Raw genomic sequence first — 24,969 nt, 5'->3', positions numbered from 1 at the left:
ATACTGAACAAAATCAATGAAGTATTATTATAAAAAAACAAATACAAGTTTTTGTTGTACTACAATTTAGAGGTTATGACTTTCTTATCTGTGTTGGCTTCAACGGCCATTCTTCTTTCTTCCCTGGGCCAGGGTTTTCCAGGTGACTTTGGAGACAGAGGCCCTGCTGGCCCTGATGGCAGTCCTGTGAGTACATTGTGATGGTCCAGCCTTGCAATCTGACATCACTCAGACGCCACAGCACCTGCACTTGCCATCCTCATTATGACATCCAAATGAGCACTATTGGCCAGACAGTTTTTATGTCTCTGTACACATTTCTAATTTGTAAAGACACAAATATTATAAGTAAATTCTGTCTTGGGAGACAATCATTAAAATTAATTTTTGTGACTGTTAAATGTAACTGCTTAAGTAAAATATTAGAAATAGATGATCATAATACTGACATGTTTTTGCAATGAGGGGAAGACTTTCATGTACATGAAGATACTAACAAGCCTCATGTAAAAATTTGCTCTTAGTGATAGCTCTTTTTGACTCAAGCCCGTCATGGATCTACCTGACTTTGGGTATTGTTTGTAGATAAATCTCCTTTGAGACTATTCAGCTATTATTTTCAGATTAGGGAGTTGCCATTCTATAATTAGTTTAATTATATTATCAAGGAATAATGATGGATTTTTTTTGACATTAGATTGTCTTTTTTTAATTCTCAAAGAACATCTATCACCTCCCTCTAATCTATTCCATAAGATCTTAAGGTGAATTAGAGTCAATCACTAAATCCTTATAGCCTAAATTAGGAATAGTTCCTATATTTAGATATAGGTAAAAATTACTAGTATTTATACGTAAGGCATTTGAAAGTAGTTTCTTTTTAATTCATTTTTCTAAATTAAGACTCCCTTGATTTATTCAGTTAATTTAGCCAAAGTTTTATTTGTTGTAGTCTTGGCAGATGAGAGTAGAACTGATTTCCAAATAAATTGTTAAAAACCTGAATGATGTTTTAAGTAGAATGTTTACCATACTTTTCTTGCCCTTGATTCTGGGAAGCTTTTCATTTCAAGAGTAATAAAGTAAGCATTATTTACTTGTTCCTTTAATACATTTATATCCTTGCATAACTGTGAAGCCATCTTATTTAATGTTTTTGTCAGTTAAATATACATGAAGTTTGTTAGGGTTGGAGTCTTCCCATATTTAAAATATTTCTTTTTGAAATCTGCTCTTTACTTAAATATAGTGCATCTTGAAGAGTCTTTTCAGGCTTTAATATCTTTTATAACATAAGAATAAACTAGATATTTTAGTTTATTGGCTTATAATTCTATTTTTTACTGTACCTTATTTTCAAAACAGAACTTGAAATGCAACAAAGGCAGAGGGACTGTTCCTGTACTTTGTATCATGTAAATAATGTAACAGTGCCATGGAGTGAATTAGGAATGATCATAATGGTTATAATGACAGGTTCAAAGGATCATCACAAATCTATTGGAAAAATTAATATTGATAATTTAAAATCTCATTTATTGTATACATAATTAATGATATTGGCAATTTCTTACATTTGTGAGAAAATTTACAAAACCTTTTATACATTATGACAGTTTTCATTGTGATCTCTACTAGTGAGAACAAATGTTATTACTCCTTTTTTTTTTTTTTTTAAAGTAAGCTCCATGCCCACTTTTGGGCCCAGAGCAGGTCTTAAACTCACAACCCTGAGATCAAGACCTGAGCTGAGATCAAAAGTCAGACACTTTAACAAATTAACCCTCCCAGGTGCCCCCAAATGTTATTATTCCTATTTTATAAATGAGAAAAGTGAAGTGTAGAGAATTTAAATATTATGCTTCAAGAATGGGTAGTGTTTTAAATCATCTGAAAATGCTCCTCTTAACTCCATATGCTGACCACCCATTTATATATATATTATACATAGGTTGGTTGTATCTACAATCCTGATGATTTATAGGATTTACTTATTTTATTAAATACATAAAAGACACAGAACAGTCTGTATCCTAGCCTAGGTGGTAGTCCTGGCTTCCAAAAACTTGGAGCCAAGGGCATTTTTGAAGAACATAAACTACCACCAGAGATTTGCACTCCTTAGGAGGATGCATAATGTAAAATTTGATATATATTTTTTTTCTGGAAGTGTTTTGTTTGTCTTTAGAAAATACCCTTAGTTGTTTGCAATTGTATTTAACCAACTGTGTACATTTCTTTTACATAGGGTCTTGTAGGTAGCATTGGTCCTCCGGGATTTCCTGGGCTTAGAGTAAGTATCAAGCATTAAAATTCCTATAAAATACTGTGTTTATATTTGTTAGATGCATTTTAAAATCTTTAGAAAAATTGGATGTTTCAACGTCATTGTTGGATATCAGCCTTGCTCAAATGTATTTTCCCACCAGTTACACAAATTAGACCTGCATTATGAGTCAAAAAATTAAACTTTATGAAAGCCTAAAACAACAAATTTCTACAGATTTATGTGTACATATGTATTTATGTCTGTCTCATTAATAGATACTTAAGACTCTGTTTCTTCAAAAGTATGGCATCAAACAGCCACTTCTCTCTTTTGAAAGGCTTTTATACCATCTGGCCTGGATAGATACAGATAGGTCTAAATATCATGCCATACCATATCATAGAACATGGTAACTGTAGATTTTATTTCCAGAATAAAATTGAATTGATAGTTGGGAAACATCTTGAACAACAGACTGTAGTTGCATTTCACTAGTGCTGCTAAACATTTTATTTTATTTTTAAAAAGAATTTATTCATTCATTCATTCATTCATTCATTCATTCATTCATTCATTCATTCATGAGAGACACAGAAAGAGAGATAGAGAGACAGAGACCTAGGCAGAGGGAGAAGCAGGCTCCATTCAAGGAACCTGATGTGGGACTCAGTCCCAGATCCTGGGATCACGCCCTGAGCCAAAGGTAAGACGCTCAACCACTGAGCCACCCAGGTGTACCTGCTGCTAAACATTTAATACCTAATTCAGTATACTAGGGGCACCTGGGTAGCTCAGTTGGTTGAGAGTCTGCCTTTGGCTCAGGTCATTCTCCCGGGGCCTGGGATTGAGCCCCACATAGGGCTCCCTACACAGTCTACTTCTCTCTCTCTCTGCCCCCCTCCCCTGCTTGTGTGTTCGCTCTCTGTCAAATAAATAAAATCTTAAAAAAAATAACTTATTAAACTAAAAGTGTGATTGTATTATTTGTCCACTTAATAATTTTTTATTCAGTGAATTTAACTCTGAGTTTTACTGGAGTTTCTGATGTAGGCAAAGTAAAATTTAGTAAAAGCAATTCTGTGGAGACCAAAATAATGCACTCCAGATATGTAGTTATCAGATAAATTTTAGATTATTCACTAAAGCAAACAGGTGGCTACTTATGCCATAACTTCATAAATATATTTCTCTCAGTCACTTAAAGTTCATGGCAGGGATGTAAGTTGCAGATATTTTATATAAATTTAGAACCATGTGGTTTAATAGCTGAGCTAAAGGCAAGATTGACATACTTTTATGCAATGTAAGGAGCCCAATGAAAATAGAATCTTACAAGTAAACTATGTGTATCCATATAAAAATAGGAAGTGACCATGGGCAGAGGTAAGATTTTCCCTCAAAATCAGCTTACAGCTTGCTCTAACACATCAAGTAGGTAATTGAACTCCAGAGTTTTATGCCATAAATTACAGCCACAATTATTTGTAGTTTGAACTTGAACACACACCTTTTGAGTCTAAATTTAATGTTTTTTCCCCACCTAAACTGCCCCAAGGCAGAAGGTGACAACTTGACCAAAGGAATACATCAAGAGTTCAGTTACTGAAACTATTGTAAAAATCAACATAACAACTTTTAACTTGCCATTTGGGGTTGGCAAGAGTATAATTAAGAGTCAGAGAACATGAATGAGTCTGGGATATTTAAACTTTTCTTTTACATAATAATATTCATATACTAATAATGAAATTAGCAATAGAGGCTCACTTTAAAAAAAAAAGATTTATTTATTTTTTTAGGGACAGAAAGAGAGAGAGAGGGAGGGAAGGGCAAAGAAGAGAATCTCCAGCAGACTCCCTGCTAAGCACACAGCCCAACACAGGGCTTGCTCTTGTGACCCTGAGGTCATGACCTGAGCCAAAACCAAAGATTGGATGCTTAACCAATTCTTCCACCCAATCACCCTAATAATAGCTCACTTTTATTTAGTATTTTCTATGTGCTAGTCATAGTGCTAGGTCGTTTAATTCTCAGAACAAGCCAAGGCCACTCAGTTTCTGAGTGATAGTTTCTATTGAAGCCAGGTGATCTAAACTAAAGCCCAAAATTCTACCCATGTATCATGCCACCTCCTTAAAACTTATAGTACCTTAAAATATATGCCATTTATCTTATGAGATTTCTTTAGGTTTCATGAGAAACTCTATGCAAAGGTGGAACCCAAAAACCCAAAGGACCAGTTTTTTTTTTTTTTTTTTTCTGAGAACTTAGGATAGGATTAAACCTGTAGGCAATAGTCAGTGCCCTTTCCAATGGGGGAAGGAAAGGAAACTGGGGAAGGTAGTTGGGTTCCAAAGATATTCCTTACACATGCTTCACTTAACCTATCAGTTGGTTAGCTCAGAAGCTTCTGCTATTATGGTGAAGTTTAAGACCAAAATCTTAGCAGGTCTAGTCTGTTTTGGTTCTTAACTGCATCTTCAGACATACTTTGTGCGCTGGCAAAACTGTTTATTCTCAGGTGCCACGCAGCTTTCTTATGATATGGCCTTTGCACTTGAGCTTGTTGGTCTGCCTGAAACAACCTTCACTTTTCTACCTAGTAGTTAACTCTTACTCGTTTTTCAATTCCAGGATTTAGCACAGTTCCAACACATAATAGTGCTTAGTAAAATCAACTGGTTGGGGTTTTTGTTTTGTCCTTTCTATTTCTCAATTTACTCTTTAGTTAATGGAAGAGATTTCTTTTCCACAGAATAGAAAATGCCTAATGATACTAACAGTCATCTTTGTAATCCTCATCTCTACATCGAAATGTATAGTACCTCATACTTTTCAAAGTACTTTCACATACATATCTCATTTGTTCCTCGAGTAGATAGAGCAGGTATTACTACCTCCGTTTTACATTTATTAAATTTTAGAATCAGCGTGAGCACCTGCTGTCTATCAAATGATGAACTAGATGCTAGGCCTAAAAATACAAACAAGATTTCTGTTTTTGGCAACATTATAATCTAATGACATAGAAGGAAAAATAGCTGATATCATACGATTTGATCACTGCTATAATGGACAAAAACCACTGAAAAAGGTGCAATTTATGTTATCTTGAGAGGGGAGGCTTCGCAGAAAAGATGTGTTTTAACTGTATCTTGAAGATTGTGCATGGATGGAGAGGAGTGGATAGGAAATGGGCTCTTTAGGCAGAAGAATGTCTCTTTAAATGCACAGAAGAGGTGAAAAAATGCAATGTTTGGGCAATGGAAAGAGGAGCAGTAGGATTTGTAGCCTAGGAAGTATGGGGGGATGGGAGTAGAATGGAAGGAGGAGAGGTTATGAAGATAATTGGGAAAGATTTGCATAGAACATTTATATTTCATAGTAAACAGTTTTGCTTGCTCTGTTTATCTGCAAGCACACATCTGCTTGTTCCCTTACAGGAAGCAAGTTTCTGACAAGAGAGGAGACGGCTTTTTCTAAATGATTTTTTTCTTACAGATGATTGTCATTTGCTTTCTTAATTAGTGATAGTGATTATGACTTGTGAATGTGGGTGGGTGTGGTTGGAAAGCCTGAAGAGGAACCCACAGTCTTCTCTATAGCGTGCTCACTCATAGAAGCCCGAATTGGCTAGCAGCTTCTGGTTTTATGTGAAGAACGTATCCTTGGGTCTCTGTTTCTTTGACTCACTTTGATTCAAAAATTCTTTATTATTTCTGACTGTGTGGGAGGCTCTTCTGCCTTTGGTGTTGTATCCCAGACACCCTCAGCTAAGCTGCCACGCATGGAAGTATTTCTCCTGTCTGCTCCGTCTTCTCATGGAAGAGGAGTGTGGTAAGCAGCGAGTGCTGAAGGCTTTCAGATTATCCTTGTGGAACCAAAAACTGCTCTTAGCTTATCACGGGTTGCTTTGAGAAAGCTGTATTTTTTCAGGACTAGGATTTTCCACACGATTTGTAACATACCACAAAATGTTTGCTGCTTCTTGGAGGTTTTTATACCCATGCTATTTTAATTATTGATTTCCTATTTTACTAAATCTTTATAACATGTATGTTCTTTGATATCTCTCCACACTTACTATTTTGTGATATTTCTTCTAGAGTCACTAAAAAAGTAAAATAGTAGATTGTGCACCCAAAGTACATTCATCTAATTAGTCTATGCGCAGTCTTCTATTTAACAAAACAAAGTTAATATTATTGCCTATAGAAAAAAACCCAACCGGATGACAATGAAATATTTGCTTATTTGTTTATAAGATATTTTCCCATACTTACATAGATTATTACTGCATAATTTCCAGACAGAAATGTTTATTGTATTTTTTGAAACTCATTATTTTTAAAGCTATGAACTTTGAATAAACTAGCCTCTGTAATTATAAGAGCAATTGTTTTCTACTGACAGAATTTGTCTGTGATATATTAATATTGCAATCTATTTATTAAGTTGGAAAGTATTACTCTTTTCTTCTCTCAGTCTCATATATGTCAGGATTAAACATGCTAGAAATAATTTATCTCCATTATATTTCACAGACTTTAGGACTCAAAAGTAAAGATGTCATATTTTCCATTCTGAAATTTGTATTATATAAATGTAGACTATTAGCAATGCTCTGTTATGTTGGGAGATTAGAGCTCTAGAATCACTGTTTAAGGTTTTTTTTTTTTTCTGAAGTATAATTAACATACAGCATTATATTAGTTTCAGGTGTACAAAATAATCATTCAGTAATTCTGTACATTAATCAGTGCTCATCATGATAACTGTACTCTTAATCCCATTTATGTATTTCAGCCACCCCCCCAACTAACCTCTAGCAGCTACCAGTTCTCTGTATTTAAGAATCTGTTTTTTTGTCTTTTTTCTTTGTTCATTTGTTTTGTTTTTTATTTTTTTAAGATTTTTAAAAATTTATGTATTCATGATAGACACACACACACACACACAGAGATGGAGAGAGAGAGAGAGAGAGAGAGTCAGAGACACCGGCAGAGGGAGAAGCAGGCTGCACGCCAAGAGCCCAATGCTGGACTTGATCCAGGGACTCCAGGACCACGCCCTGTCCCAAAGGCAGGCGCTAAACCACTGAGCCACCCAGGGATCCCCTGTTCATTTGTTTTGTTTTCTAAATTTTTTTTTTATTTACTTATGATAGTCACAGAGAGAGAGAAAGAGAGAGAGGCAGAGACCTAGGCAGAGGGAGAAGCAGGCTCCATGCACTGGGAGCCCGATGTGGGATTCGATCCCGGGTCTCCAGGATCGCGCCCCGGGCCAAAGACAGGAGCCAAACCGCTGCACCACCCAGGGATCCCCCTGTTTTGTTTTCTAAATTGCACTTATGAGTGAAATCCTATGGTATTTGTCTTTCTCTGTTAATTTCACTTAGCATTTTAACCTCTAGGTCCATCCATGTTGTTGCAAGTGGTAAGATCTCTTTTTTATGGCTGCGTAATATTCCTGTTGTGTGTGTATGTGTGTGTGTGTGTTTGTATACCACATCTTCTTTATCCATTCATCTATGGATGGACACTTGAATTGCTTCCATATCTTGACTGTTGTAAGTAATGCTGCCATAAGCATAGGATCCATACATCTTTTTGAATTACTGTTTTCTTTGGATAAATGGTCGTAGTGGAATTACTGGATCATATGGTAATTCTTTTAATTTTTTGAGGAAGGTCCATATTGTTTTTCCACAGTGGCTCCACCAATTTGCATTTCTGCCAACGTGTGCAAGGGTTCATTTTTCTCCACATCCCTACCAACACTTGTTATTTCTTGTCTTTTTGGTTTTGGCTATTCTGACAGGCTCTTCAGTATTCATTTCATACTTTATTTCAAAACTATTATGTGCCAGTTATGCTGGATCCAGGAAATAAAAAAATCAATAATCACGCTTCTGCTATCACAGAATGCACAGACTAGGAACATAGGAAATAAAGTACAGTGCAATATATTCACCAGTACAGTAGAAGACCATTCCAGTATTGGTAACTATACCCTCAAAAGCTTTGAGCACGTGATAAACAGAGAGCATGTTCAGAGAATGGAAAATAGTCCATTGTGGCTAGAGTGTGGGATCTGGAGGAGGGAGAAGTAAAAGAAGAGTAGGTAGTGAAGGCCTGGGATGCTTTCCTAAGAAATTTGGTAAAAGGGGCAACACTTTTAGTATTGCCACAAAATACACCTTTAGAAGTTTTTTAATAGTTGGAAACCATAAAAAGGAGGTTTAAGGCAACTTGTTCTTTGAAGATGAAGGATGATACAGAAGCTAGGCACAGAGAGAGGTAGCAAGAGAAAGAAGGAAAATGGAAATGTCAGTGTCACAAAAAATTGTAAGTGATCCCCAAGCCATTTTTTTTTCAAATTTTACTTTGCAATACCCTTATTGTGACTATTGTCCTTTGTCTTCTAAGATGATGTATTTGAGGAGTTCTTCTAAATCACTTGCTTGCAAGAGGTGATAGTGGTTGTTATGTTTTTGAGGAATCTTGAATTGGAGCATTAAACTGAGAACTTGTTGGTGACTGTCTTTTTCATCTTCTTTCCTCCACACAACTTCAGTGTCTGTGTACATGTTATGTTCGACAAATGTTAAATAATGAATGAATGACAGGGAAGCCCAGTAGACTAGAGTCTTTTGTTCAGTCTCAGTTTATCCCGGAATTATGGTAAATTTTATAATTCTGCAAGTTTCAAATCATGAAATGAAATCACTGGAATCCCTGGAACATAGTAACTGCCCAGTAAATCCTGAATAAAAGAGTGAAATAAAAATAGAAGAGGATCAAATGAAGTATATATTGAATACCTCATGGGAATGTGGCACTAAAATATTTCCCTTATCTTCAAGACATTATCTAGTTGGAGAAATATTGCAAGATGAATGTCATGGAGAGTTAAGCATTATAGGAAATAAAGGAAGGGGAGGATCCTTGTGGACTAGACTGGTATGAATAGACTTCAGGGAGTAGGATGACTCACTAAAGTTTCAAATATTAAAAATGTGGAGAGGAAGTTGTGGAAGAACAAGGCACATGTGGGAGCTTAGATGAAATGTTCTTAATTAGCTATTTTTTTAAATTTTTTTTATTTTTTATTTATTTTTATTTTTTTATTTTTTTATTATTTTATTTTTATTTTTTTATTGTTTTAATTTTTTTAATTAGCTAATTAATTAATTTTACCATATTCTCTTTTTTTTAAATTTTTTTTCTAAAGATTTATTTATTTATTCATTCAGAGAGAGCAAAGAGAGAGGCAGAGACACAGGCAGAGGGAGAAGCAGGCTCCATGCAGGGAGCCTGACGTGGGATTCGATCCCGGGTCTCCAGGATCAGGCCCTGGGCTGAAGGCGGCGCTAAACCGCTGAGCCACCTGGGCTGCCCAATTTTACCATATTCTCTTTCCAATCCTAGTGGATATTTAATGATGCCTTTCTGTCTTACTGCTTTTCAGGGCAGTATTGGCCCTATTGGACCACTTGGACCTTCTGGAATTCCAGGCCCAATGGTATGTCTCTATTTGCATAATGGGTATTTCCCTTTAATTTCTCTATGATGTCACAAAATATCACTTTTTTTTATAGGGTCTTTCTGGGAATAAGGGCCTACCTGGAATCAAAGGTGATAAGGTGATTTAAATATTTACATTATCATAGAAATAATTTCTTATCACATTTATTTATTTTTTTACACAATACAATGTATCCAATATTTTGTTTCTAAATATGAGATCTAATCTGTACTGTCAATTATACAATTTTCTCAGAAGTAGTAAAAATAGAGAATCTGTTCTTCTCTAATTAATACTTACTTTTTAATATTATTATGTTTGTGTTGCTTACATGACTTTGTATGAAATTGTGCTTTCTAGGGTGAACAAGGCATTATAGGAGAGCCAGGAGAACCAGGGTATCCTGGAGACAAGGTAACTTTTTTTTTTTTTACCATTAAGTTTATATAAATACAAAAATTCAGTGAAAAAGTATAAATTTTTTGAAAGGATTGGAGTAATGATTATTTTAGCTATGTAGTTTATTTGGATATGGTATCAAAACTGGTTTTACACATCTTGTTTGAAGTGATTTTCTCAAAGTTTTTAGATTAACTCTATGAATTTTTTAAGTAGTTTGTAAATAGAGGCATAGCTGCCTTTTGTGGTATAATAGCTTTCATCTTCTGTTATTCTCTTCCTGAAGGGTGCTGTTGGTGTTTCAGGACCACCAGGGATGAGAGGAAAGCCAGGGCCTTCAGTAGGTTTGAACTTTTGCTCTGCTTTTTCCAATTAACAAAGAATATATCATGGCATGAGTCTTTGACACTTGTTGGTATTAGTGGAATATAAGAAGTAGGATATAAACCTACCAGTCTGGCATTCTTTCTCTTCAGTTTTAGGGTACAGTTAATCCAGGTTTTCAACTCACATTCCATTCTTCCTGCCACAACCTCATGCCAGGCCAAAACCAAGTTTCTGTGAGCCCTAAAGGTCTTGTTTGATCAGTTATGAATAGTATTTAAAGTTAACAATGGATATTTAGGGTAGAAAATACAAAATACTTTGAATAATTTAATTTTTCCAAATATCTTTCATTCCAGCATATTTCATTAAAGAAATATCATGAACTCTGCCTCTCTCTCTATCTCTCTCATGCATAAAGTAAATAAAATCTTAAAAAAAAAAAAAGAAATATCATGAAGAAAAGGTAGCATGCCACACTCTGTGGGCACAAATATTCTACTTCTTTGGCTTTTTTTTTTTTTTTAAACCTTTGGGCATCAATTAGTTGGAAAAAAAAGAGTATCTTATATTGCAGTTAACATGAAACCCAACTCAAACTAAAATTACTAATTAAAATCACTTAATGGTTAAAACATGAGTTAAAAGTATGTCTCTCTACATTGAAAGTCATAATAATTACTATAGCTAAGATTTATTGAATGTTTACAAAGTACTGGTCACAATCCTAAGGTCTGTACCTCTAATTTAATCTTTACAAAAATCATATGAAGTTGGTACTATTATTATTCTTATTTCACAGATTGGGGAAACTGAGATACAGAGTTAAAATAATTTGCCCAAGTTTCCTTAGTTAGTTGCTGGTCACCTGGGAAAACCTAGGTAATCATATATGTCAGAGCTCAGACACTTAGCCACTCAACACTGTGCCACACTGTTGTAGGATTTAATATTTTAAGATTGTTTTAGCATTTCAATATTGATTACAACTCAAGGTGAAAGTGCTTGTAGATAGAAAAAAGTAGATGGAAAATTATAATTTATTAAGGTAACATTTTAACATATATTTTAAAAAGAGTGTCATTCCCTGAGCAAATCATCGTGTTTCCCTCTAACTCTCTCCTCCCATCTAAGGCTTGTTTTATTTTTTGTCAGAGGAAGCAGTATTAAGTTATATGCCTCATTCTGTATAACTTCTAAAAGTGACAGGAATTATTTATCCCAAAGAACAATTCTCAGTGTCTTTTTGTCAAGTGACATGCTGGTGGTAGGCTTCACTAGTTTTTTGCCCTGGACTCAGAGTTAACCTGGCCAGTCATGTACCCAGACTCATGCTCTGGAGTTGAATCTCAAAAATTCCAAAGTAGATAAATAAGGGGCATAAGAATAGGTCATGAAACTAACAAGAACCTTCTGTTTTTCAATGATTATTCTCATCATGTAACAGGAACTTACAATATCTGCAGTGGTTTGTAAAGTAAGACCCTAGACTTCTTCCATCCTCATTGTTCATAACATGAGGGTTTTCTTTCAACACACTTTCTAAGGCCAATATTATGTAATATGTGGTATCAATATTATTGTTATACTTTGCAATTGATTACTTAAGAAAAGTCATCTATCATGCTTATACAAAGTAAACCTTTTTAATGTCTCCTTTACTTTTTGCTACAGTTTATGTTGATAGCATGTTTATTATAGGGCAGAAGAGATACACTGCTCTGAGAAAGAAGAGACTTAGGTTTTAATCCCAGCTCTGATACTGATTTGCTATGACCTTGAGCATTTAACCACTGTGATATTCAGTTTCTTGTTTAAACTGGGAGTCAGACTATATTATATTTAAGTTTCCTTGCAAATCTGTGACTTTTTAGTTCCCTTTCTCAGTGATGGTGCTTACCAGTATTTCTCTAGTCTAAACTAAAGGAAAGGTGGAGAGCCTGTTTCATCTTTAACATAATGTCTTAAAACTTCATATTATTTTTTCCTGGAATAAATCACCAGAAGCAACACTAATGTGATTTTTTTAGGGCCGTGATACAGGGAGCATAAGGTGATAAGAGTGAGGGGTTTACTTACCCATTTTGTACCTTTCTATATTATTTTAATAAAAAAATACATTTTTAATGTCATTGGGGATTACTTTCATAGGAGTTAGTTGACCATTTTTTGTTTTATCAAGCCTTTGAAAAATATATGCATCAGACTGAAGATAGGAGAGAGACTTACGAATTAATATTTGTGAGTCTTTAGTGTCTCACTTTATCACTTGTTTGTATGTTATTAATAGAAAAAAATTGTAGAGATTTGACCTGAAAATCTCCTAATTTTGAAAGGAGACACCGAATCTGTTATATTAAAAAGAAATTATCCAAGTTAATGCCTATCTAAATCATTTGTTCACTATCATGAAAAGAATATCAAAGTCATAAGGATGTCTTTATTTTATATCTCCTACTTTTGGTTGCTTGTTTTCTAAGATGCTGGAGTTAGTGATACTTTTCTTTCCAAATGAATCTAAGTTGTAACATTGAGAGAAGACTTACAGAATAAAAGAAAGAATGTCCTGATCTGAAAGACTTTTTATGTTTTGCAATAGGGAATCTTTCACACTACAAGTATTTAAAATCCAGAGATAACTACCAATGAGAAGTTAAGAAATATTCTTTCCTTAAAATAAAACAAAGACAATTATTATGTCTTTCCACATTTTTAACCAAAGTTGTCAGTTATAGAAGTTTACTCCATTGTCTAAAATCATTACTCCAGGGATCCCTGGGTGGCGCAGCGGTTTGGTGCCTGCCTTTGGCCCAGGGCACGATCCTGGAGACCTGGGATCGAATCCCACATCGGGCTCCCGGTGCATGGAGCCTGCTTCTCCCTCTGCCTATGTCTCTGCCTTGCCTCCCTTTCACTCTCTGTGACTATCATAAATGAATAAAAAAAATTACATTTAAAATCATTACTCCATTGTCTAAAATTTACATGAAAACTCAGTTTAAAAAAAAAAAAAGACTTGACATCCAAGGAAACTGCCAGTTGAAAAATTTCAAAATGAAGATTTATTCTGAAGAAAGTAATTTTTCCAAAATTTGTATTTTTAAACATCTGGTTGTCAATTAACTTTTCTGAAAACAACGACCTAGGGAATCCTATTTTTCCTCAAAACCTATAAATTTAGCTTCTTGTTTGGTTTTGGCCACCAGAGGTCTCCAGTGAGAGCCCTATCTTTAGAGAAATACCATTTTAAGAATTTGACTCCTAGATACTGATTATGATGAATTATGATTTTGTTCCTTTAGGAGAACTTAAATCAAGTTTTATGTAACACTTCATTGCTTTTTTCTAGATTTGATTGCAGTAGTTATATTGTGTACTGTTTTATATCCGGATACCCGAATACTTAAGGACTGTATGAGAATGGCTTAAGTGGTTATGGAAAACTGAGCTTTACTTCTTGAATCATGGATAAACACATATTGTATCCTGTAATTGTATGTAATCTGAGACCTATTAAGTCAAATTTGAAACTCATATAGAAACTTAGTATGACAGAAATAATTTTAATTCAATAGTTTCTTGTTGTTGTTGTTTTATGAAAATAAGGGTATCAGACAACTGTCTCCTTTCATCTCTTGAGAATATGACCAGCCTTCTCTGGTTTCAGGCTTTCTGACCATTTTTCTCTCCACTGAACTTCCTCTCCAGCTCTAATTTCACGCTGTTAACCCAAATGTCAGAAAATGGCTTCAGGGATACTGAAAACAAATCCTCAACATTTTAATTTAATGATCCAAACAATCTAGGAATTTTAGGTATCCAAGAGAGGAGAGGATGTGAAAGGAAAGATTAAAGGTTACAAAATTGGTTAACATTTATTTCCAGGCACTGTGTAAGCTAAGCACCTTAAATATATTATCTCATTTAATCCTCATAATTACCCTGTTACAATGTTAGTACTTGTTATCATTATTATTCCTATTGTTAAGAAAACTGAGCCTAAGAAAGATTTAGCAGGGGATTTAAATCCAGATGATTCTAAATTATTAACCCAGGCGGCCTCTTGTAGTATCAAAGGAGAAAGGAATTTTCAAGGACAGTCCCAGACTCTGGCTGATTATGGAAACAGCTCCACATCTAGAGTCCCCAACTTTGTTAAGTCAAACTTTATTGCCTTATCTCTGGGTAACAGACACATATCTGTGCGTTTTTTTTTTTCTTGATTTGAGCACTTTGACTCAATTTGTTTGTATCTCCAAGATTAGGAGTAAACATATATTACATCCACACACATTTTATTTAAATTAGTTTTCCACAGTGATGATGGTTACAAATTAAGTCCTTCTGAATGGCAGTTACAACTCTGTTTGACACAATATATTGACTGTTGTTTGCTGAAAAGTCATTATAATTTTGTGTGGCATAATACATTGAGTTCTGTTTGCTTACTATACATCTATTTCCATTTCATATTGTATTTATTAGATTAATGCTTACAATTTTATCCCCACCCCTATTTTAGGGCCAGGTGGGTGACCCAGGACCCCAAGGACCATGTGGCCCTCCAGGACCAGAGGTAAAATGTTAGTTGGAAGATAATAAATTTGAAACAATAATAATTAAACTTGATTGTAAAACATGTTTTTATATAATAGGCTTAAGAAAGATTCTCATTAAAATTTACATCTTTGTAAATAGTTTGGACTAATTTTTTTTCTACTATAGCAAAAGGTATGCATCAGTGATCCCAAGGGAATAGAAAGGTATTAGCCACATTATAGTCCTGATTCCATCACAGCTGGTTTATTTGTTCACCACAACTATTAATAACACATACTTGGGGTATGAAATCAAATTTTGGGATAAAGTCCACTTAATTTTTAATATGAAATGCTTCTAATTTTTGCTGTATGCATATATCATTTGGATCTTATATTCTAGAATATAGTTAAGTCTGTAGTACATTTATCAAATTTACTGTTTATTCTTCAAACTTTTGACTTTGGCTGAATATTTGATGTAGAGTTTCTTTTTTTTCCCTCCAAGTTCACATAGAACACATTCTAAGATGAAACATTTTATTTTATTTATTTTTTTTAAATCAATTTATGGAGCACCTGGGTGGCTCAATAGGTTAGGCGTCCGCCTTTGACTCAGGTCATGATCCCCACATTGGGCTCCCTGCCGAGGCTGCTTCTCCCTCTCCCTCTACTGCTCTGCCTGCTTGCGCTGTCTTACTTTCTCTGTCAAATAAATAAATAAAATCTAAAAAATAAAATAAAATAAAAATCATTTTATGCATCAAAGATACATGCCACATGGAGATAAAGCTTCTAGGGAATCCCTGGGTGGCTCAGCGGTTTAGCGCCTGCCTTAGGCCCGGAGCGCAATCCTGGAGTCCTGGTATTGAGTCCCGCGTCCGGCTCCCAGCATGGAACCTGCTTCTCCCTCCTCCTGTGTCTCTGCCTCTCTCTCTGTGTGTCTTTCATAAATAAATAAATCTTTAAAAAAAAAAAAGCTTCTGAAGCTCACTCTAGTTCAAAAATATAAGCCAAAAAGTACATGTACATACACATATAAATACACAGACACATCTAATTCAGAATCATAGATACAGTAGTAAAGCTAAGAAAATGAATTTGGCTTCGGAATAAATCAGAGCAATGAACAGTGTCAGAGCAGTAGATGGAATTTCTAGAAATAGCACTCTATTGATGTTTTCTCCCTCTTGGTAAACCATAAAATCTACTTCTTACCCTGTAGCTCTCTTTCAGGGTTGGCTGATTTCTTCAGCAAATGCCTATTCTTACTTACTGTCTCATTTAAAAACACATTGGATATTGATAAAAAAATCTAAAAAACTATGTTTACCTAGTTTTATTAATAAGGAGATAAAATACAGCAATATATTGATGTCAGCATTCTGGGAAGAAGGAAATTGTTTTGAGAAACTGAAGCAATTATTAACAGATAATTAAAATAGTAACTAACACATTAATATGTTTATATCTTTTATGAGCCTGTATGCTTTTAATAATTTTTTCATAAAAACCTCCCTGGAATGAATTCTGTTTACCTGTCTTCTCATACTGAGGATACAGAACCTAATTTGTTTTTTATTACCTTTAAAGATTATTATTATGAACATAGATTGTTCTGTTGTAACTTTTGTTACAGATAGGATATATGCTAGGGAGTACAGTGTCACCTCCTTTTTATCTGGTTGGAATAATTTTCTTTTTTTTCCCTAAAGCCAGGATAAAGGATCCATGGGCTATGTTTTTACTTACTACTTGGTCTTCCAGAGATGTTTCTTTTTTCTCTGTTGCCTTTGAGATTTTATGATTTGCAATCATCATTCAAAACATTGTCTCATTGTGTTTGATTTCTGCACTACTAAGGTCCTGAGCTGACCCTTGTCAGACTAGTCTCATTCTACTTGCTTACCTGCATTAAATGTTTTCATTGGGTCAAAGATGTAACCTGTATTCATCTAACTGGTAGAGGGTTGTTTTGGAAAAGGGGTCTAATCTAGAGAGCATAAGTTTTTTTAATCATAAAAATGTTATGTGTAGGCAGTTGTTATATATAAGGCAACACTTTTATCCAAATCCTCCTCAACATTAGACTTTTGGTAGAATTGCAGATCTAAGAATTTACAATAGCATGTTTATTATATCAAACCTGAAATTTCTACTTGCGCAGATTAATTTTCTCAAGGTTTTTAAAAAATATTTTTATTTATTCATCAGAGACCGAGAGAGAGAGGCAGAGAGACACAGGCAAAGGTAGAAGCAGGCTCCATGCAGGGAGCCTGACATGGGACTCCATCCCAGCACTCCAGGATCACGCCCTTGGCTGAAGGTGGTGCTAAACCGCTGAGCCACCTGGGCTGCCCAGATAGGGGGTTTTATATGTTGTGTTAAATTTAGACTTTATCCTGTAGGCAGTGATCAAAGATTTTTAAGCAAGGGAATGAAATGATCAGACTTGTGTTTTCAACATACATGTGGTAGCGAGAGCAACAGTAAATGAGAAGGAGAGAGGGAAAGGTGACAAAACTAATTAAAGGCTATTTACGAGGATAATGCAAGGCCAGGCTATAAATGATGAGGGCCTGTTACAATAGAGAAAACATGGTTCCAAGAAATAATTAGGATATACAATTCATAGCCCTTGAACCGCTCAGTTCAGTTCATTTAGTTTGTGTAAGAAAGGAGTAAGAGACAATTTTAATGCTTCTTGCTTGAAGAGTTGGGTAGAATGTGGGATAACCTAAAAATAGAGAATAAAAAAAGAGAACGAAGAAGATATTTAGAGGTGTGGATAGAGATAATGTGTTGGTTTTGAATTTGTTAGGACAGCAGTGTCTGTTGGGCATAAAAGAAATTAGTCTGATCAGTGTATAAAAAACTCAGGACTAGAGATAAACATTTGTAATCATCCACACAGCGGTATTAGATAAAGCAGTTGTAACAGATGAAATCATTTAAGGAGAGTATATGAAACAAGATTCAAAAATACTGCACCTGGACACTTGCCCCCAGAAGGCTACATTTCCTATTTACAGTGCAATTAAGCTTAAAATTAATATAAGAGCCATAAGATAAACTTTGGTAACTTAAAAACATACAGAAAACAAATCACAATGGAAATTGGAAAATATTTAGAACTGGATGAGAACAAATCATTTTTTTTATTTTTGAGAACAAATCATTATAAAAATTTGAGTGTTAGACCTAAAGCAACACCTGGGGGGGGGAATTCACATTTCTGTACAAAGCAAGAAAGATCAAGAATAAATAAATTGTGCATAGCACAAGTGTAGGAAATTTTTCAAAGGGAGAAGGAAGTTAAAAGAAAAATAGGGTAGATTCTGTTTTCTCTGTAAGTAGGAGGCAATCGCAAGAGTAAGAGTACTGTGTGTGCAGAAAGAGGGCGCTTGAGGCAATCTCTGAAGAGTAAATGGAGGAGTAGCTGGAGACTTATAAAATAATTTCTGAGTTGTATTAAGAACTCAGCTGAGATTGAAAAACCATCTTCTCAAAATATAGCCACAAAGTCCTGTACTTTTTGTTGGAACTGTATTATAAATTTGAGTCTGAACTTCCTACTGGCTGAAATAGTAAAACATGATCAGTTATATGAATCTCTTCTTCCTTGTATAAAAACACATAAATTGTTCAAAAGAAGGGCAATAGTTCATGGTATTGTGTGATTTCCATCTTTCAGTTTAGACTGATGATGTCATAATGCCAAAATACAATTCAGTAAAAGTAATCCTATTAGGGGCCAAAATGATGACACCTAGGTTTATACTTCTGTGATAGCTTTTGTTAATTATTGGGTGAGAAAAGATTGAAGTTGGTATCTGAAAAATAACCTATTTATCTCTGTGTTAATGGTATTACTCATGTCTTCCACTCTTAAGTCCAGTGAGTATCCCTATGATCATTACTTTAAACTCTCTATCAGGCATGTTACTTATATCTGTTTCACTTAAATCTCTGGCCGTGGACTTGTCCTGTTCTTTCATTTGGGATAAATTTCTCTGTCTTCTCATTTTTTCTAAGTCTCTGTGCCTGTTTCTCTGTGTTAGGAAAGTCAGCTACGTCTGCTGTTTTGGAGGGTAATGGCCTTATGAAGAAGAGGTCCTGAATTGCCCTGCTGTGTGGTGTACCCTGCTCCCCAGGGTCTGGTACTTCTGAAAGTGTTTCCAGAGTATGTGTGCTTTGCTGTTTTGTCCTGACTGCTTTATCCATCAGGCCAGTCATCTGCAGAAGCTCTGTTTGCCTATTGTGAGGGGTGTCTGGTCCCTGGCCTGAATGTGGCACAGTTTGTTTTTTTTAAAGATTATTTATTTATTTATTCATAGAGACACAGAGAGAGTGAGAGAGAGGCAGAGACACAGGCAGAGGAAGAAGCAGGCTCCATGCAGGGATCCCGACGTGGGACTTGATCCGGGGTCTCCAGGATCACGCCCTAGGCTGCAGGCGGCGCTAAACCCCTGCACCACCGGGGTTGTGAATGTGGCACAGTTTTAACTAGGTGTTTGTGAAATGAGACCTGTTGCCACTGCCACTGGAACTGATGCTCTGCAAACCCCCACACTGGGAGATGCAATGTGAGCAGGGGTTTGGGCTGATCTTATAGGGGAAAGGTCTGTGGGCACTGAAGCAAGCATGCCTGGGAGAGGTGATTCCACTGGAGCACAGCATGGCAAAGTTTGGTGTAAAGGTAGAGAGTACTGGACTGTGCTGGTTTCTGCAGGGCGGCCTGTACTTATACTGAGGTGCAGGGGGCGGGGGAGATGGCAGTAGCCAGTTAATTTGTTCCCAGAGGGGTCTTTCCATGAACGCTGCCTCATTGGGACATGTTCTGAGATGAGCAAATAGCCTTCGGACTGTGTGCCCCAGGCATTCTTCAGATTGCTGTTTCCATGCTGTATGTCAATGGGCTGTTTGCCTGCCTTCTCTCCAAGATCAGAGCAGTGCCCTCTGGGATCTATCCCAGACATACTTACTGACCTTTAAAACTCTAGACTTTAAGCCCTGCTGCTTGCAAGAACTCACAAAATTTGGCCCCCTCACTTTCCAAGCCATTGCTGTGGGATTCATTTTCTCTCTGTGCTCCTCTGTGTGCTAGTCTGTATCTCACCCTTCTCCACAATTGCAGCTCCCTCCCCACCACATCAGCCTTAATCCATTTCTTTCCAAAACCACATCTCTGCACTTTCTACCTTCTTTGACGTGGCCTTTTCTCTACCTTTAGTTGTGGAGTTTGTTCTGCCTGTCTTCAGGTCAATTTCTAGGGGTATTTAGGAAGAGTTAATAGTTATCTAGTTGTATTTGCAGGACAAGGTGAGCCTAGGGTCCTTCTCCTCTGCCACCATCTTCCCTCCTTCATATCACTTTATCCATTCACCCATCAAATAGATTTTTTTTAGATTGTTTCCATAACTTGCCTATTGTGAATAATGCAGTGAACATAGGAGTGCGTATATCTTTTTAAGTTAATTGTTATGTTTTTTCAGACAAATATCCAGAAGTAGAATTGCTTGATCATATGTTTGTTTTATTTTTAATATTTTTGAGGAAACTTGATACTGTTTTCCGAAGTGGCTGTACCAATATACGTTCTCACAAAGAATGCACAAGCATTCTCTTTTCTTTACATTCTTGCTAACCCCTGTTATTTCTGATCCTTTTGATAATAGTCATTCTAATGGGTGTGAAGTATACCTTATTGGGGTTTTGATTTGTATTTCTCTGCTGAGTAGTGATGTTGAATACCTTTTCATGTACCCACTGGCCATTGTATGTCTTCTTTGGAAAAATATTTGTGCAAATCCTCTGCTCATTTTTTTTAAAGATTTTATTTATTTATTCATGAGAGGCACAGAGAGAGAGAGGCAGAGACACAGGCAGAGGGAGAAGCAGGCTCCATGCAGGGAGCCTGATGTGGGACTCGATCCTGGGTCTCTGGGATCACGCCCTTGGCTGAAGGCAGCGCTAAACTGCTGAGCCACCCAGGGGCTGCCCCTCTGCCCATTTTTTAATTAGACGGTCTTTTAGTTATTGAGTGTATTTATGAATTGCCTTTTCAATTTTCTTTTTTATTGTTTCCCACTTATTTTAGCTTTTGTTGCCTGTGCTTTTGGTGTCTTATCCAAGGAATCATTGCCAAGACAGGGGCTTTCTGCCTGTTTTCTTCTAGCAGTTTTATGGCTTCAGGTTTTATATTTAAGTCTTTGATCCATTTTGAGTTAATTTTCTCGAGTGGTGTAAAATAGGGTTCTGTTTTCATTCTATTACTTGTGGATATCCAGTTTTCCCAGCACAATTTATTGAAGAGACCATCTTTTCCCCATTGTTTGTTCTTGCTACCCTTGTCAAAAATTAGTTGACTGTATGTGTATGACTTTATGTCTGGGTTTTCTATTCTGTTCCATTGGTCTATAGCCAAAGCATTCCTGAGAAAGAGGAACGAAGCTGGAGAAATCACATTTCCTGATTACAAGCTATATTACAAAGCTGTAGTAATCAAAACAAATTAAGTTTTGGTACATTAAAGCTTTTATGTGTTATGGTACTTTGGTACCTATGAAGTAATACTACTTTATGGTATATTTTAATATCTGGAAAGGCTATAAGTTCTCTTACCTTTTCTTTTTTAGTGCTTTCATGGCTATACTTATTTTTTACATATAAACTTTAGCATCAACATAACTAGCTTCACAAAAAAATTATTATTTTTGTTGATTTGTACTTAATGGATTAATTTAGGGAGCAGTGACATTTTTATGATATTGGATCATCCAGTCCAAGAATAATGAATACCTTTGTTTAAGTCTCCTTTTGTGTTTTTAAAGAATATTTTGAAGTTTTCCCCATGAAGGTTTTGTACATATAGATTTATTTTATTAAATTTGTTCTCAAGTATCTTTTGTAGCTATTGTAAATGGGATTTTTCTAACAGGTTTTTGTATAGATATGGAGATTTTTGATTTCTGAATGTTAATTTTACATCCTGGTACCTTAATAGTTTCTTATCTTTGAGTTAATTTCGCCATTGATTTTCTAAAGTTTTCTAGACATACTCTCATGTAATTTTAAAATAGAGATCCTTTTAGTTCTTCTTTCTCAGTCCTCATACCTGTAATTCAATTCTCATTCTAATGACATTGTAATACCTCCAGTAGAATGTTGAAGAATTGGAAGCAGTGTTCATCTTTGCCTTGTTCCTGATCCTAATGGAAGTACTATAGTGATCACTCATGAAGTAAATTCTGGCATTAGAATTAAAATATGCTTATATTTTATCATGTAAATAAATATTTATTAATTTCTATTGCTTGAGTGATTTCTTTAGTCAGGAATGGTTATATTTTTTAAGTATTTGTTATATTTTCAACATCTATGGAGACTAATATATTTTTTTTTTCTTTTTAGATCTATTTGTATGGTATAGTAATGGATTTTCTATTAACTATTTTCCATATAATGGTTATTCTGTATAGTGTCTATGTATTGACTATTTCTACATAATGACTAGTTTCTGTTGCAGTTTTAAAAAATTTTCCTGATACAATGCTAATGCTACTAATATTTATTTGTATTTTTGCATCAATAATTGTAGGTGATCTTGATCTATAATATTCAATCTTTTTTGGTACTTTGTCAAGCTTAGTTATTAGTGTTATACTTATTTCATCAAAATAATTAGGAAGTCTTCATTTTTAGTGCTCTGGAGTGATTCATGGAGCATTGGGACTATCTTATCTATTAGGTTTGGTGGAATTCCTCTGTGAAACCATCTGGAATCAATGCTTTTCTATAAGGTAGTTCCTTGATGAATTTTTCTATTGCTTCGAAAAAAATTAACCTTTTTAAGCTATCTCTAATGGGATTACCTTTGTTGAATTGTCCTTAGGAAATTGTCTGTTTCATCTAGGTTTTCAAATTTACTTCCATGTAAATCCACAAAATAGCCTCATGATTTTTAATTTTTTTTGTGATTGATTGAAATGATTATTTCCCATATGCCATTACATTTTAAAAATATTTATATATGTGCTCAACCTTTTTTTTTCTTGGTCAGGAAAGAAAGGTAAAATCTTATAAATTATGTATCTCTTTCTGTGAAGATGATCTTATATTTCCAAATTGGAAGGGCCCCATGTGAATGCATGGGGCTATTTTTTATTTTCTTTTAATTATAAAGGAAAAGAGGGCATTTGCCAAATCAGTGATTACCAAATCAATTACAAAATATAGAAGGGCTTAGTAATCTGCTGTATTAATGATACAACATCTGACATAGCATCTCCAACTGGGGCTGTGGTAGTCTGCAGTCTATCTCCACAATCTACCTGATGTCTGCAGGTGGTAGTCTGGTGAATTAAACAGTAGGTCTGATAGAAACCACCACCCATGCATATTTTAGATTTTTAATCTTGGCAGGGATCTCTGACATTCTCTCTACACAATATGATTGGCAGTCATCTAGATGTGATTGATCCTTAGAACCCAAAGGTCTACCTAACTATAGGAGTAGCTCTTCCTTTTAAGCTCTTCTTTTGACAATCCAGTTCTAATTATTTTTTTAAAATATTTTATTTATTTATTCATGAGAGACATAGACAGAGACACAGGCAAAGGGAGAAGCAGGTTCCACACAGGGAGCCCGATGTGGGACTCAGTCCCAGGACTCCAGGATCATGACCTGAGCCAAAGGCAGATGCTTAACCACTGAGCCACCCAGGCATTTCTAATTATTTCTTTTCAACAGATCTTTTTGAGATATTCATTATATTCTTATTACTAAAAAAAAGAAATGCTGAAGTCCATTAGATTTGATCTTGACTTCAAGGAACTTATATTCAAGAAATCAATATTCAATTCAGATTATGTCAACACCTCCACTGTCACCATCTGTCTTTTTTCCCAGACATCAAAATTAATTATGTTTGATCAAATGAAAAATTAGAAGTCCGTTAATTCTTTAAAAGTCTAGAATTAGTTTATTTCCCAGAGAAAATTGTAAAATAGTGAAATAACTTGATTCCTACAGCCGCCGGTCTTCCTATGTTCTTTCCCTCTTCAGCATGAATTCTTGTCCATCTCAAATAACCGGTGTTTCTTTTCCTATCAAAGGAAGACCTGATATATTTAAATGTATTTTAAATATTAATATTAATATTTAAATATATTTAAAGACCTGATAAATATATTTTACTTCAAGCAGTAAATAGCAGAACAGCTAACTTCAATACAATCCCCTTTCAAGGATATTTACATTTTAACACCAAACAGACCTGAGCTTAATGCAATGAGTCTTGAATTGTAGAATTTAGGGTGCCGTTTAGTGAGCTGGGAAAGATTTTTAGAAACTTTGATGCTCCTCAAATTAATCATACCGTACAAGTTGTCATCTATATTACCAATAAGACAAAACAAGACTAGCCAGTATTTCTTGCTAGTAACTTCTAGTTCAGAAGCTTCCATTTTCATAAGTCAGTGAAAGCAAAGCACTCTGAAACTTTTGTTATAAATGCTGTTATTTGTCATGGACATTGAAGAGATTGTTCATCATTAAAGATCATATGAACAAATTTCACTTCAGTCTATTTTTTCAAACTGTTTTTTCTTCGTAATGTTTTACTTATTCTAAGCAAGTAAAATTGCTATACCAGAGAAGTAAACATATCTGTGCTTTTAGCCCTTTCCAGAATTGTAAATATTAGAGATGTCCCAAAATGCATCACATACTTTAAACATAAGATTACATTTTTTTTCCATGCTAGTTCTTTGCTTTTAACAAAAACACATGGAAAATGCTGTACATGAATCTTCTCTATTTCTTTAAGCATAGTAAGTGTCAGTTTTGAGTACCAACCCCATGCTTTCTCCCAGTTCTGGCAGCAGACTACCTTCAAATGTGGTAGTAGG

General features: G+C 35.1%; 1 protein-coding gene across 1 annotated transcript in view; it reads left to right on the top strand.

Moving 5' to 3' along the window:
* The window catches only part of COL24A1 (collagen type XXIV alpha 1 chain), a 384,669-nt gene that overhangs the window by 96,831 nt on the left and 262,869 nt on the right, over positions 1-24,969 (top strand). Inside the window, exons 14-20 of the mRNA XM_055339781.1 lie at positions 133-186; positions 2,249-2,293; positions 9,740-9,793; positions 9,870-9,914; positions 10,157-10,210; positions 10,482-10,535; positions 15,042-15,095. Of these exons, the coding sequence (XP_055195756.1) occupies positions 133-186; positions 2,249-2,293; positions 9,740-9,793; positions 9,870-9,914; positions 10,157-10,210; positions 10,482-10,535; positions 15,042-15,095 (360 nt within the window). The remainder of the gene's footprint in view (positions 1-132; positions 187-2,248; positions 2,294-9,739; positions 9,794-9,869; positions 9,915-10,156; positions 10,211-10,481; positions 10,536-15,041; positions 15,096-24,969) is intronic.

Source organism: Nyctereutes procyonoides, unplaced genomic scaffold (genome assembly GCF_905146905.1).
Source record: "Nyctereutes procyonoides isolate TBG_1078 unplaced genomic scaffold, NYPRO_anot_genome, whole genome shotgun sequence".
Taxonomy (NCBI): Eukaryota; Metazoa; Chordata; class Mammalia; order Carnivora; family Canidae; genus Nyctereutes; species Nyctereutes procyonoides.
Note: the sequence above shows the minus strand (reverse complement) of the source record. Positions and strands in the feature narration are given on the sequence as shown.